Source organism: Scleropages formosus, chromosome 8 (genome assembly GCF_900964775.1).
Source record: "Scleropages formosus chromosome 8, fSclFor1.1, whole genome shotgun sequence".
Taxonomy (NCBI): Eukaryota; Metazoa; Chordata; class Actinopteri; order Osteoglossiformes; family Osteoglossidae; genus Scleropages; species Scleropages formosus.
The window spans coordinates 25,401,467-25,417,537 of NC_041813.1; the positions used below are offsets into that span (position 1 = coordinate 25,401,467).

The 16,071-nt window shown below is 38.8% G+C and overlaps 1 protein-coding gene across 6 annotated transcripts in view; it reads right to left on the reverse strand.

Annotated features, from left to right (window-relative positions):
• tp63 (tumor protein p63) overlaps positions 1 to 15,745 on the reverse strand; it is a 32,480-nt gene extending 16,735 nt beyond the window's left edge. For all 6 annotated transcript variants that reach the window (XR_001966341.1, XM_018757241.1, XM_018757240.1 and 3 more), the window contains exons 1-2: positions 15,594 to 15,745; positions 4,625 to 4,882 (exon numbers count right to left, since the gene is read on the reverse strand). Coding sequence is in view for 5 of the 6 variants with exons in the window: in XM_018757241.1 (XP_018612757.1) it covers positions 4,625 to 4,882; positions 15,594 to 15,635 (300 nt within the window). In the remaining variant the exon portion in view is untranslated. The remainder of the gene's footprint in view (positions 1 to 4,624; positions 4,883 to 15,593) is intronic.
• Positions 15,746 to 16,071: the final 326 nt, after the last annotated feature.

Below are 16,071 nucleotides of genomic sequence, written 5' to 3' on the forward strand. Positions count from 1 at the left end.
GGTTGTTCCAGAAACTCTGCCAACCCTATTGACAGCGAACAGCACAGACAGCAAACTTTGCAAATGAAAATTTTAATTGCAGCTTCAAGAAGTTGTCCACAAAAAGTCAGTAAAGTGATCTTCAACAAGTACTTTCTATACGCGCATCGTAATTCAAATGACATCGGAGCATCACATTCTCAGTTCATTTGTACGTTTATTTATATGTTTGGTTCCTTTACATATGTATTGATGCACATATATTTTGTATGTGTGTATGTTGTACATTGATTGCTGCTGCAGCCAAAGTAAATTTCCCTCCGGGACTGATAAAGTTTCAATCATTCATTCATTCATAGAGATGCCCATGACGATCACGTGCCGGACCTTTTGTTTAAGGCATGCATTTTACATTCACGTGGCTTTTCAGAATTTCTGTTGTATCCCTTATGATTAAAATATCAGGTTTAGCAATGTGATCTCCCAGTGTTGTCACTGGGAGAAGAAAGACCTTTGTGTAATTATGGTGGATTTTCCCTTTCTGAAGGACTCCTCTGACATGTACTATTATATTTCCAACTTCACATTTTGGGTCGGAACGATTTCTTTTGCAGAAAATATTGTGCATTTGACCTCTTCTAAGCTCTGTGGCTGTGGATGTAGTGTTTACCTTAGCAGTTTTGCAGTAAGAGTGTATGAAACGTGCTCTGCAAGATCCAGTCCAAGCACACCAATGCAAAGTTATCCCTGAGACTAAATCAGACTGTTGGGGAGTTCAAGTCTACAAGGCTTGGCTACATCTGAAAAAAAGACAAATGACTTTCCTTTGAATTAGTTAACTCTTCCCCTTGTCAAATTCAAAGCAGCACAAACCTGTTTGAAACAGAGCTTTTTTTCAAAGCCATTACCCAGAAAGCGTTTGCCTATCGCTAAATCTTTTTAGCCCTTGCTTTCTTCCTCGGTGCAGGTTTAGGGCTCATTTCGCTGTGACAGACAAGTCGGGACAGGCTTCTTGACACAAACGAGTCTCGGCTCCGTCTCGTGCGGCTTGGGATGGGTCCACAGATGTTCCCAGGCAAGCTGCATCTTGCCACTTTGCAGTCGCACTCATCTCTTAGCACGCGTACACACCCTCTTTGCCCGAGGTGCAATATGAGACATAATCACTGAATTTAACTCATTCAAAACTCCTGAGATCAGCTCAGGAGTACAGAGTTCACAGAAAGACTTTCAGTGTTTACAAAGCATTGTCTATAGGCCCTTATCCCATTATAGTAATCCCCTGCTTGCAGTCCTTAACTTTTAAACTGCAGGCAGTAATCTCACTAGTGACATCATTTTTTTTTTTTTTTTTTTTTTTACACTGGACCATTACTTATCTTACCTACTACATACTTTCCTCGTGTTTTGTTTCTTCTTTTTTTTCGGTCAACAAACTAATTAAATGCCTTTCGTAAACTCAACAATCAGAGTTTGCACCGTTGGGTAAAATATTTGCAATCTAAATTCAAAATTAGACAACAGGAAAAAAGTCAAGTGGTAGCAGAGGTGCATGAGAAGGAGGAATAAAAAGTGAGCAAACTGGTTCTACTTTCTTCCAGTAATACCTGAGAAAGCAAAACTGTCCACATGTGCCAGACATGCAGACAGGAAAAGGTTAAGGTGTGGGTACTGGATTAGGTCCGTCTCCAGAAAGCATTCATCAAACAAAGCAGCAGGCAGCACACTAATTCCTCCCGGTGATCTCATGAGCCATCACAGCGAGCAATAAAAGTCCTTGGGGCCGTTCAAAAAGACGGAGCTGGTATAAACAATTCAGCCCACAAAGAGTTGGTTATCCTAGCCTGTCACATACAAGAGTTTTATTTGCACGATAAGCAAATATGTGTAAAAAAAAAGAGTGAATGAAATTAATAGCTCTGACACAATATATGTCTTGGGTTTTATTACACTGCCTGTTTCGGGGGTGAAATAATTAAAGATTGCTCTTTAAATTTATAGCTGTTATTAGGTATGGAAAAATCTAAATTGTGTGAATCATACCGCACAAAACAGATGATATTTATGTTCAATATTCTGCAGTTCAGGCCAGTGTCCAATGAATGCTGCACTGTATGCTGGCCTTTGTTTCAATGGGTGTTTTTGAATTTGTTTTTGTAATTGGTGCTTTTTAAATTGGTGTAATTAATTGCTCTCAGATAAGCTTTCAATTAACTGCATTGTTTAAAGAAAATGTGAACATGTCATTCTCAGTAGAGTCAGGATGAATCAAGGAAGAAGCGCTTTCAATTACTTGGCACTTAAAACGAATTCCTCCACTATGACTCCTTAACTAAAGCGTTCACCTTAATTCTTTTTATACGGAGCAACCAATGTTCAGTTTATTTGTATTTTATATAAGACAATGTAATTTATATTAGAAATTAATTGCATGTCATTTCATACCCACCCCCAGGGAAAAATAACCGCATTGTGAGATGAGTGTAACATTTGCCGCCTAATGTTCATGCAGGTAATTCATACAGAGTGAAAGGGCCACCAACTAAGAGAACAAAGTCGACAAAAAACCCCTTTCAGCTGCTTTTGTGAAGTGAAACATTAGAAGATGATGTCACTGATTCATGGATAGGAAACAAACTGATGCCGTACCGTTTTCCGAACACTCTTGGCCACAGACTGCACTCCTATTTACATGAGACTGTTGCCTTGTTCCATTTTGCAGTTGAAACCCCAGATATGTAACAGAAGGACACAGTCACACACCTGACATGTTTCCTCCCCAGTTACACTCCATTTCATTGACATGCATACGTTCCCTCTAAATGCTCCGTTGCTGAGATTTGCCCTGAGCGGGACACACGGGCAGTGGCTTTGGGGTGTGCCACTCACACCCCGCACACATCCTTGAAAACAATTGCAAGTCTGACAGACACTTTATTTTTTCGAGGTGAAAATGAAAGGGTAAAAAGCATACTGTGGGAATCGGCTACAAGTCATTATCCCACACTTGCTATAACCATTGACTAAGATATGGCCCCAGAACTTCCTCTAATCTGCCTGTTTACTTGAAGACAAACTTTTTATCGGTTAATTTTTGCGCAATCTGCCATGGAGCCTTAAAGACTTGGCTCCCTGGTTGATGACAATTAATGGCTCTTTAGATCAGCTGTGAAAGAAACCAGTGACATTGTGATCAATTAATGATTGACAATAACCCATTATATGTTTGCATTTTTAGCTGTTATCAGCTTGGTCTGCTCTCACTCATAGGTTCAGAAGTGTTTTAAAGGGGAAGACATGAGTTATTTAGAAGTTGGCGGGATACAGCAAAATCCTGAGATGCTCCATAGAACAGTTTTTAAAAAAATCACACTTCCAAAGAGATGAAACGTCTTGATGGTGTTATGATGTCTCGGGTGCCGTAACAGATTCAAATGGATGCAGCTATGTAAAGGCAGGAAAGACTCAGCCATCAAAGGTAAATCTGAGGGTCATAGATTTAATGTTCTCTAAGTTTTCACCATGTGTATTTTGAGAAGACCAGGCATGCCCTTGGTACATTCAATCCCACCTGTATACCGTACACTCCAAATGGACTCCACTCAGCCCTCAGCTTCTTGATGTCAGTGCATCTGGTGTTAGATAGCTGCTTCTTCGGTCTCGCAGTCAGTCGACATTTCGAATTGCATTTATATACATTCGGTACACAACGTAGCGGTACTAGGCACGATCACAAAATGGGTTCAATGACAAACAGCGCTACTGTTTCAGCGCGACAATGCCACCATCTGCAGGAGAAAACTGTCAGCTATGGCACCGTCAGGGGGCACCATTCTTAGTTTTTCCCCAACGCGTTACACATGCGTCACCTCACGATGACTGTCTTACGAGATGCACAAATGGAACGTACAGTTGGAGCGGTGACGCAAGAACTTTTCCCACGCCCTCACTATATGCTTGAGAATCTCGTTTGATTACTTCTCCACACCGCTGCACTTTGACACCTACTTAGTAATACAGCAGAATTGCCTAAATAAACTTCCCAGAGTGTGCACTTTTCAACAGAACTTTCAAATGTTGGCAGTAGATGGCATATTGGCTAAACAGTGCAGTATTATAACTCACAGTATCAAACTATACCAAAGGACAAATATGTAGGGGGAAAGCAAACTGAGATAGTATTATCTTCCAGTTAAGTAATATGACCTACAGAAAGTCGCTGTCAGACCTGGCATTATGAAGATGTTTTTGGTTAACAACTACCTACAAAATACATTGTTGTTGTACAAACAATGCAAAATAAAAAAAATAAGAAAATAAATAAAGTAGCAACCAGACAAGCAACAAACTATCCATCCATCTATCCAGCCAAGCAACAAACCATCCATCCATCCATCCATCCATCCATCCAACCAACCAACCAACCAACCAACCAACCAACCAGCACTTCCAAATCTTTAGACTTTTCTTGATACAAAAATGGTAAATTGCATCTTTACCATAAAATTCTCACAATCCCTAACATGCTTTAACTGGGATAGTTGAGAAATGAGTTTCAGATGTAAAAGACAGTTTGTTAACAACATGATATACAATTTAATATACAATTTTACACATCTGGAAGACAATAAAGTGCAACTCTTACTGTCCAGGTAGCAGACTTGGCTGTGCTGGACTGCTGAAAGGACACGTCAAAGGTGTGTGGACCAGCGTAGTCAGTGTTTGACGGTATAGCAGGAGATGGAGATAGGGTGTCGAAAGTGGAGCTTGGCTGAGCGTAGGGCGATGGAGCCGTCACGCTGTTCTGGGCGTGCTCGTTGTTGTAAGGGCTCGTCGAAGAAGAGCCACCGTTTTGTATCTGCTGGTCCATGCTGTTGAGGAGCCCCAGGTTTGTGTACTGTGACTGGAACAAAAGAGAAGTCAATATACCATGGTGTCAAAGGCAGTAAAAAATTCCAACCAGTCAAAATGAAATTACAATATGGTATAATTTTACACATAGAGCTATATGTAGACAAAAAAAAAGAAACTGCATGGATTGAGGAGATTATGAAGTCTTTGGAAACCGGTGCCATTGCTTATACATTTTAAAAAGCTCAAATGTAAAAGTATAATTTGTGACCATGTAATGCATCAATATAACTCAAAAGTAAAGGTCGAAGTGCATCAGCACACTAAAAGTTTATAAAACGTATCTCAGACTAAGAGAATTTGCCCAAAACTGTAACACAGGTGGTACTATGAGAATCGTTTTGTTATCTTAGAAAACCTCAAAATCAAATAAATTCCTAAAACAAGGAAGAGACAAGATTTAGGGCATTTTTTCCCTTTTAACAGATGACTAAGGGCAAAGGTCAGTACTCCACACATGCAAAATGTCTTTTTTCGTGCAACAGCTTGAAACCTCTGGAAACGTAAGGGATTTCAGTCATCATGCATGTCACCATTGTTTCTTTTCAGTTTTGCATATTAGACACACATAACATGCAAATCACTTCAAAGTCTCGTGGTACAATCTGCAACCACATCAATATTGCGTAAATTAAAAATTATAGAAAAACGCAGCAAATACATTAATTTATATTGTGTTACATGTACACAAATACTACATTGCTGTGGTTCAGAGGGGGATCAAAGTCATCGGCATTATTTGTTCCACTTGGTAGGAGGTGTCAAGTGGAAGATGTTTCTCGCAGTGATTTACATTCATTTGACTGACACTTTTTTTGCCCAAGGCAAATTTCCATGGTAAACTTTGTGCACTCTGGTAAAAACAACTGTTTACCAATTTTACAGCTGGCTTTTCCTTCTGTGGTACTATATTACCTTTTTTATGGGTATCACAGTCAGCGCATGATGCAAATCAGGGGTCTCCTTATGGCAAGGTGACACCTATGACCAGTATGTAACCGGCTTTCCTCGTGTTCAGCCTATTTTGTCAGATAAGAATGTTTAAAAAAATGTTTTTCTAATGTACACCTTTCACATGCTTAATAATAATTTAAAGAAACTTTCAGTTATTTACAAGGGTAATGTGAATGGAAAATCTATTACGTGTGAATGTAAATGTGAACTTTAAATATGAAGAATTAAACCCGACATTTACATTTAACATTAAACAAGTTTAAATGTTGTATGTCCAAAGTATATTGGTGGGTATGTGGAGTGATTCATTTATTAATGGAAGATTTAAGGTTAGTTATAGACCACAATGGATTCTATCATTGAAGAACAACCGTCAAAGAACAGGAAACATACACCAACTAACTAGTTATTTTATTTCGTATCAGTTATCTCACACTATCTCACTATCATCATGCTGTTTAGATTTCGCTAGTGTTTATTATAATCCTAAAATTCACAAGCATACAGTGTACATACATCTATTTGGCTTTATATTAAACAATAATCCTTAAGATTCAAATAATCGATTAAAGATTTACATAATCTCTAATGGTTGATGGTGATGACCTTGAAGCATCACGAAAAGCAGAGGAGATGACTATGACACCTGTTGCTGACTCGGCTTTTCACTTCATGTTTCTGGAGGCTCACTTCAAGGAGAGCAGAAGGTACCATGATGGTTAAGGTATTGTCTTGCCATCTGCAGCACCCTAAATTGATCCGGTAAGAATACCCACTTGTATTAATGGTAACATCATTCTAAAGAGCAGAGTACATGATATAAGAAAGTGTAAACTGCCTTGTACAAAGATGTCAGCTAAACAAATTAGTTTTTTTTTAATGTTAGCCTGTGACAAATACAGTAAAATAATTAACATCTGGCACTTACATAGAAGAGCTACATAAATCATGCAGGCTTTTACAGTATCTGCAGTGAAATTACACAGTACTGTATGGAATACAGGTCTGAGTTTCAGTGGAAAATATATGGTTTCCAGTTTGGTTCAGATACTTGCGAGTTTTCTGCACAATGTAGAGTACAGTGTAGTCTTTCAGAAAATTCTCAACTTTCTGATTCATCATAGCATCCCCCACATGTACATCCCCTCCAAAAATGTGTTTTTCTATTCTATTTTTTTACAGCTTTGGTGGTATTTACATATTTTGCGGCTGAAACTATTTGCAAAAATAATTCTATCCAATTCAACACAAAATATTTTATGTAAATATGAGAGATGATGATTTACACAACTAACTTTAATGTAAGACCACATCCAGATAATACACTACTTTAAACTTGAAAACAGAACAAATATGTTCAATTTTCAGCCTAAATTAAGGGACAAATTACCTGTGTTAATGAAGGATGAGACATGCATGTAAGAAAGGTTAAGAGTGACATGCAGAACTGCAACTATATGTATACATAAGTTAAAAAAATACCAAAAATTGTCATCTATTGCCCTTATTCTCTATTACTGCACTTAATTTAGCTCACATTTAATGATCATTTTGAGTTCAAGGTAGCTGTGTTAAAGAATGTATCCTCAGGAAATATAACCCCATGACTATAATTACACTGCGAAACACAGAATCTGAATTAAAAATTCACATTGAAATATAAACAACAGCTCAACACACCTTTAGGCATTTAGTGTGAATCAAGAGCAGAAACCAGAGCCTGAGCCTAGTGGAGAGCCAAATGTATCCTGTATAATCATTTTTGAAAATTAGCTTGTTGTCGACGAAACATCAATTTGTTTCTGATCCCTCAGTTCAGATGTTATATTTTATCGTGTATTATATCTGTGTTTCTTTTCTTTCCCATTTCCCAGAGGCAGAACTTTACCTGGGAGTCTGTTGGATACCTACATGACCAGTTTTGGCCTGCACGGTCAGTTCACCTCTGGAATTACTTGATATGCTGAAAACTCAGTAACAGACCTTCCGTGTTGTAACCAAAGGACCAACAGAGCTTGAACGTTTTTGTTAACAATTATTTTAAACAGTCTATTTTTAATTGCTCTTTGTCTTTTTTTTTCTTTTTCACCCAGTTGTTTATGTTGTCTCGGATAAATTAACCAAAGCTCTATTATCCATCCATCGTCCATGGTGGTCGAGACCTGCCTGTGCAACCCAGGACATCAACTGGCACTTGGATCGACAGAAATGTTTTTTTTTTCTTCCTTGCCTTTCGGTTGGGAGTTTTCCTCTCCTTTCCTTTGGGACCAGTTGGCTTAGAAACAGTTTTAATAATAAATGTAGCTATTGTACTAGTTTAATATATAGCCAACCTTTTGTTAGTATGTCTTTGATCCTTTGTTCAGTGCTCTGTATCTCTGTGTGAGAAGAGCATTTTATAAATATAAATTGAATTGAATTATTTTGCAAAAGCAAAATAATTCTTTTGTAGACAGCTGGTAATGTAGTGGTTAGAGCTACTACCTTTGGATCCAAAGGTCGCAGGTTTGAATCTCACCTCTGGCTGTAGTACCCTTGAGCAAGGCACTTACTTTAAATTGCTCCGGTAAAAATTACCCAGTTTTATAAATGGGTAAATAGCTGTAGGTTGATTAACATCGTAAGTTGCTTTGGAGAAAACTGTCAGCTAAATGAATAAATGTAATGTGAGTTGGCTTAACTGTTATGGAATTCCCTTGGGTTCCAATAGTTTGACAGAGGTGGAAACTGTGTAATGTTGGGTAAAATTAACATTTGGTGAAATGGTCATGGATGACCAATTCTACTCAACACCACTTTTGGAATCTGATACAGAAGATGTTCTTTCCAAGGGACAATAAACAAGTAACTCAGGGGAAGAAGGTGACTTGAAGTCTTGCTTCAATGGTCAGATCATACCTGAGCTTTACGCTTATGCAGTCTCTTTTCTGAAATTCGTTGTACCTATAGACTCACAAACAGATTTTTACCAGCTGTTATGAGACGTTTCTGATCTCCGTTATCTAATTACCATATCCGGCCCTTCCATTCTCATCTGACAGTTTTAGGTGACATAGGATGTTCAGGGCATGCATCTGACATCATGACATGCTGTTACATTTTGCAATGTGGTGTAAAGGAGATACATTGTCAAATTGTCTTTTTAGCCAACATTAGTCTTTATTATGTTTCCTTGGTTACCCAAGGTTGATCTCCTATTTTTTTTTAATCTTGGAAACCCAAAGCAACAGATATCCAGATACTCTGAGCATCTTGCTGGAACAAAGAAGTTGTCTTGTAATTATGCTAAGTCAACATGTAAGAGCGTGGCACAGCCATGCACTGGCCAGGGGGTTTAAATCCAATTCTCTCAGCATTAGCATAACATACAGCAGCATATTTTAATAACTAAGTTTACTCACAAGTACATAGCCTTCGAGGACATGTGGCTGCTTTACAGCCAGCTCATGTGATCACCTGACCATTATCGACATTGTGATCTGGTTCGTATGGGAAAGCGAGGCAGACATTTTATCAGTACAGACATGACTCATTGCCTACCCAAAGACGCAATCGTTCCATGACCATGACTGAAAAAAAAACCCACTACATCATAAAAAAACATTCCCTATTGACTCACATCTGGTTCTCAACAGCTTCCAATAAAAATCAAATCACGAGTACGGGTACATATGTAAAGAGAATGGCTTTATGTCGATTTACTGCAGTGCCTTGGACAAGATCTCAATGCCGAGAACACTGAAGGGTCTGGGTTGGCAAGCAATCCAGGGTTTTCATCGCCGCAGACAGCAGGGAAGGAGCAGAGGGGGCTGAAATGGCCACTTCAGAGAAGGCTGAAGGCAGTGTCACACCCCCTCCCCTACCCCTCCAGCACCCCCGTCCTGCCCGAGCTGGTCGCCATTCACTCCATGCCATTCCATTTATACCCGCACATTCCTGGACTAGGTGCCATGTCTCTGTGGCTCTTTAGACAGCTATTAATCGCAGCAGGGGCCACTACTTTTATTTCTGGCCCAGTGGGCCACAGCTGTCCTGCTCTCACACCCTTCGGCAGGTGTTGCCTGCACCAGGTGACCAGAGTCCCGCATGCAGGCACAAGCACCTGAAAGAGGCTGGCCTGCAAAGCCCGGCTTCCGAGCTACAACAAGATTGGATCGTGGCTTTCTTGTGTTTGCGGATAAGGGTCAGCGTGCGTGTACCACGAGACGGCACAGCCTCGAAAATACGACACCGAGGCTTTTAGGAGGCTGCGGGGAACAATGTGCCGGTGCATGAGGAGATGGGGGAGGTCAGGTGAAAGAAGATGTGTGTATTCTGCTGTCAATGAGACAGACACAAAGGAAATCTTAGTATAAGCAAAGCCCCCAGCCTACAGCAGGATGCGTTATTCTAAGACACGTGTTCCTTCACAATGAGGACAACACAATACAGCTACAATTAGAGAACAATGGGGCTCTTCAGATGGCAGTGGCCTCGGCGCTGCCTTCAGCATCTGATCTGGGTGCGAAGGCATGAGGAGGGACCTCTTTAGGCTCGGTCTTTAGACACATAGTATTCGAAACGCAGGTAAATTGTTTCTGTTTTCTCGGCATAATGAGTTTTCACGTGAAATCTTTGCAAAAACTGCTCGGGAATCCAACAGTTACACTGTGCTTTGGAATTTCTTTTGTTCCAGTGCCTTTGTTGCTTTTCTGTTGCATAGCAGAATGTCTGTATCAATTACTGTAATACCCTTTTACTAGAATAATAGCACAGCTGTGTGCCTTTCAAAAAAGTAACGTAATATATGTATCTTTAAAAAAAAATTACAAGGAAGGTGATTTGGAATCGTGGATATTCAAATTAAGTTTTATGCAGCTACTCGTGTGATGAACATTGGTTCATATGGTGGACAAAAAAAACTAACTACATTTAAGAATCACACATCTGCATCTATGCCTTTCTTTCTGCTAATGTAATGAACACACTGTACTTTCTACGAGATATACGTCGCTTTGGAGAAAAGCATCTGCTAAATGAATGCGTGTAAATGGAAAAGCCTCATTGGAAGAAGCAGCAAAGTTTTAATTTTTTGCTTTCATCAAGCAATTACATTTATTTAATTTAGTTTTATAAATTTAAGTTAAATGCTATAAGTAAAAACAAAGGAAGAATTAAGAACATATATAAAGTTCTTAACAAGCGGACACTAAGAGAAAACATTCATCATACCATTAAGTAATGCTCATCTCCAGCTGTAGCACCCTTGAGCAAGGTACTTACCCTAAATTACTCCAGTAAAAATTACCCAGCTGTATAAATGGGTAAATAGTTGTAGGTAGCTTAACACCGTAATTCGCTTTGGAGAAAAGCGTCAGCTAAGTAAATAAATGTAAATGTAATGTGATGTAAATTATACACAGACATAGTATGTAGAACTGTCAGATGACGGAGTAATTCTGCAAGGGTGTCCATTGCCCTGTTCACCTGGTACCTCAGAATGACTGATCTAACAACTTGTAGCCTTCTGCATGAGACAGCACAGCTGCACAGTGACGTTACCACCTAATTTAATGTGGCGTAATCGCTGTTCTGACACATGTGGTTCTTGTGGTATCTATAACAGACTGTAATTATAGAAGAAAATAATGTACGTATGCTTGCAGAAGAACATACATCTTTTAAAAAAAATAACAGTTAAAAGGGATTTCAAACCAATTACAACATTTTGTTGAATGTCCCAATACTTCTTTCACTGAACAAACAGGGAGAAAAGCACAATACTTAACAAAAATACTGTAGTTTGTCTGAAAAACTAATTTTCTCTTTCTATGTTGTCAGTTACATATGTACTCATGACATACCAACTCTGCAAAAGAGTGAATCTGAAGAATTTAGATATGTATTGAATTTTAGACAGAATAAAGAGGGCAAACTTGGATATATGGGTCTAACGATGAGTTTTTCTCTGAGTAAAACGTTCCCCGAAACAAATTCTTAATGGTTAATGAAGTGGAAGTGGGCTATCGCACGGAAAAGGCCGAGAGAGAGACATTCTCGAGTTTTCCTTTAATCGTATCTTATTCCACTGTAATACACCATCCACATAATAACCACTTTAACTCCTCTTGAAAATACCTTCCCTTTATAGCTCCCTCAAAGCTATATGTCATGACGCTAAGCAGAAATGCTGTAAATTAAGGGCCTTGACATCCCTGACAGCCTACAATAAAGCGAGTGAAAGGTTTTGCATTCTGTTCAAGACACTGAAATGTTTATTTGTCTGAAGCAGATGCTATAGCTGCCATTCCACACTCCGGGGGGAAGAAAATAAAAATGACCTTCACAGTGACACTGTTGATTCTGTTAGAGGAATCTAGATTATTCAGAGGATAGCCAGAGCTTTGTACGTGCAAACAATAATTCATATTAAAGGTCAAAATTGCTGCTAGTCTTTTGGTCACTCATTCTTTGTGCATGTAACGTGAAGAATTTAAAATTTATCTTTTTGTTTTATTAACTGATTTGTTTATTCATCTTCACATTGTCATGACAAATGAAAGATTTATGATAAAAGTCTTCAAAATTATTTAGAGGACTCTGATGTAAGCTAATGGAGTACAAACTGGAGTAATCCATCCACTAGTGGTCAAATCACAGAAGTTACACATGAATTGCCACTGTGCCTCCTTTGACTGTAAGTCATCATTGACAACGATGATTAGGAAAGCCTTCCCTCCTTATAATACTCTTAGCTTGTAAACAATGGCGTGTGTCGCTTTGCTGGTGACAGACAATCCATGACTTGATCTTCACAGGATCCATTACATCAGGAAGCAAACAAAACATTTCCCACCTCATCTATGAGAGGAAAAATGGGAGCATTTGGATAGCAAGGCCAGCCATTAATAATAATGACTTGGAAGTGATTAATATTATATATCTATAACCCTGACCACCATTTTTTTCACCCAATTTAGGCATCTGGTCCATGCACTTGCTCTTTGTTGCTTCTTGTCCAGGGGAAATTTTGGGGTTACTATTTGGTGTTCTATACTGCAACAAAACCGTAGCAAAACCCAGCAAAATGAAAAAGTTTTCTGAAATAGCATATTAGGAGCGTCCAGTTTAAAAGCTGGTGCACCTGCAAAAGGGCGACGAGGCCTTCAGAGCCGACAATATCCGCCAATAAAGAACTGCCAGGTTAGCCTTATTACCTGAGGGGTGAAATATCTTTCATTCCTGCTCTGAGTTCTCTGGACAAAGCGACGCATGTGCGACTGTTATGGGTTCGACCGAAGAGAAGAGACACTAACCACCCAATGGGGGTCTCTCTGTACCACATACCTGCTGGGAAAGGCGGAGCGGGTGATTACATCTTTACACCAACACACCATTAAAGCAATTACGGCTCAAAACTAAACAGCAGTGCCTGGACGACGGCATTCTTACAGCGCGGGTGCTCCCATGGGACCACTGGGTGGAAAACCTAATCCTTCAGAGAAAAAGACAAGGCAAGGCAGCCGCTGGGTCCTGATAACAAACTTCACCCACACTTAGCCTCCCATCATCTAAGTGCAAAATAATCTATGAAGAGACCTCATATTCATAATATAGTTAAGATCTGTTTATTACTTCTGTACTGAATGAATAAATAAATAAAAAAATAAATAAATAAATAAATAGACAGAAATGCAGATACAGAGAGAGGCAGCTATAGATCCCCTTGGGTCCAGCTTTGACAACATGAGAAAGGACACCACAGTGGAGGTTCTTTTCACCTCTGCCCTAGTGGCTCGACCAAAACAGTGTGTTGACAGCAGTGCAGCCGAAGGTGCTTTTCTCTCTCTCTCTCTCTCTCTCTCTCTCTCTCTCTCTCTCTCTTTCTCACAGAAGACAACACAACCACCTGCTTACAAAGAATGCTCGTTTTAGATAACAAACGACGAGATCTGTTGTGATCCACCAGCCATCTCAAAGGTGTGGGTAAATGCCAATAGGGTAGCAGCTTCCATGGGACTATTTAGAACGGAAGATTTTCTTTTTTTTTTTAAAATTTAATATATCCTACATGAACGTATATTTGATAACACATGCAAAATAATTTGTAATATGCATGAGGTGACAAACAAAAAACATTGTATTACAATGTAGAAAAGAGAAAATTAATACTACTAAAGTGATAACATTATGATAACATTCATGATTTTAAGATGTTCAGACTTTAACACTAGAAATCAAATAATACTCACATATTTCTTAATTGAGGTTAAAGATAATTCCTCCCACACCATGACCTCCACATCTAAGGGGTCTGCATTATCAGACGGTTTATGCATAATACAATAATATTATGCATAATATATATTGGACTGTCAAACTATTCACAATGATTCGTAAAAGTTTTTGTTATATAAGAAACAATTTACTGTCACAGGAAGAATTCATTAGCTTGGCTGCAGGTGATGTTTAGAAATAAAGGCTTGGAAAGAAGCTGGAAAGGAAATCATTTGCATACAGGACTTTTCAGAAAATTTTCTAAGAAATTCTATTCTAATGATATTCAGAATAATTTACGCAGCATGTAAAATGCAACCAAAAATGTGCTTTATTTGTTTAAAAATTTTTAACACGGTGCTTTCAAATCTCAACAAGTGGTTACGAAAAAAAAAAAACTTTATGGGTAAAGTAGAATTTTCAGCGTATGTTCACATTTGCTTTCAGTATTTCATATACAGAATATTAGAACGAAGCACATTTCGGTGTGCGTGTCGGTATTTTTTTCACAGCAGCCCAAATTGCCCTGTGTCGTTTAAAAAAAAATTCGTGTTTTCATCCTTCATGTTCATCCTTGACACTTGTCAGCCACTGGGTCTGTATGAGACTGAGTCTTAACAGTCTACAAACAACACTTAATGACCAAATGATTACAACTGGGAAGAAATTAAACACATTTCCGTTTAGCTACTTTTATATTTTTGGAAACAATCTTTACAGTTTATCTGCAAAACTTACTGTACTCAGGATTACTTTACGTAAGTTCAGCATGACAAAGAACAAGTTAACAAATACTTTTAAAGTAACATACAGTATATAAACATTTATATTTTTACAGTTTTAAAGTATTTACCACCCATAAATAAAGAAAAGTCAATATGCCTGTTGACAACTGGCAGTTTTCGGGATTTTTTTAATTTATTAGTGCGTTTGTTTTTTTTTCCTGAAGTTGTTAAATAGAGACTAAAGGACACCACTATTTGATAAACAGGGACTATTACAAAACAAAGTGCTCTCCTCTCGGCTTTGACACAAGAAATTGCGCCACTAAATCACTAAAAGAAACCACAACAACACCATGTACTGCAAGTGTGCCTGTCTATATCTTGTTTACTTACTCTGCACCTATTACCTCCGGAAACCTGCAGTTTCTAAAAAAAAATCTCAAATGAAATATTCTAACTGTGAAACATATAGATTATTACTATTATTATTATTATTATTATTATTATTGTTGTTGTTGTTGTTATTGTCTTTTTGAATGAAGAATACACAACCCAGCGTAAGTCATACTGTAACTGCTGTCATTGCAAATGAGAGAAAAACAAAATATTATAAAAGCTAAATATTAAGATGTTGCTGTGCTCATTGGTGTCATACTTAGCACAAGGCTCATTCTCAGGTTCTTCGAGCTGCACCATTTGCCCCCAGAACATAACTCTGGGAGAGAGCATCCCCAGCGATGAACCCGTCCGTCTCTGGGCACCCCTTACCTCACTGTACTGCGCTGGGGCGGCTGTCTCCAGGTACAACATGTTGGCGCTCAGGTTGAGAAGTGCAGCTGCCGTTTGCTCCTCTGGCTCCAGGTTTTCCTACCTATTTTCCCCTCACACTTAGATTTGGGTTGGCTATGGATGGGGACGGGACAGGCAGAGTCTCTATAGGATTCTGCAGGGATTGCCCTATATACCAGGAGCATGGGGGTGGGGTCTGACAGCTACCTGTCCAATACCTGAGTCCACACCCATCCCCAGGACGTGAGAAGTGACTGCAGGTTTACTCGAAAAATACAAAAGGGAAAAGTGGTGCCCTTGAAATAAATAAATTGCCGTAGGTTGGGGAAGTCAAGAACTTTGCTGGCCGTAGTGAAACTCCAACAAATCTCTAAACCTAAATATCACAGCTTTATTTTTTGCACGGTGAGGGTTTCTTGTACTTCATGTGGTACAGTAAAACTAAAACTAGAACTTT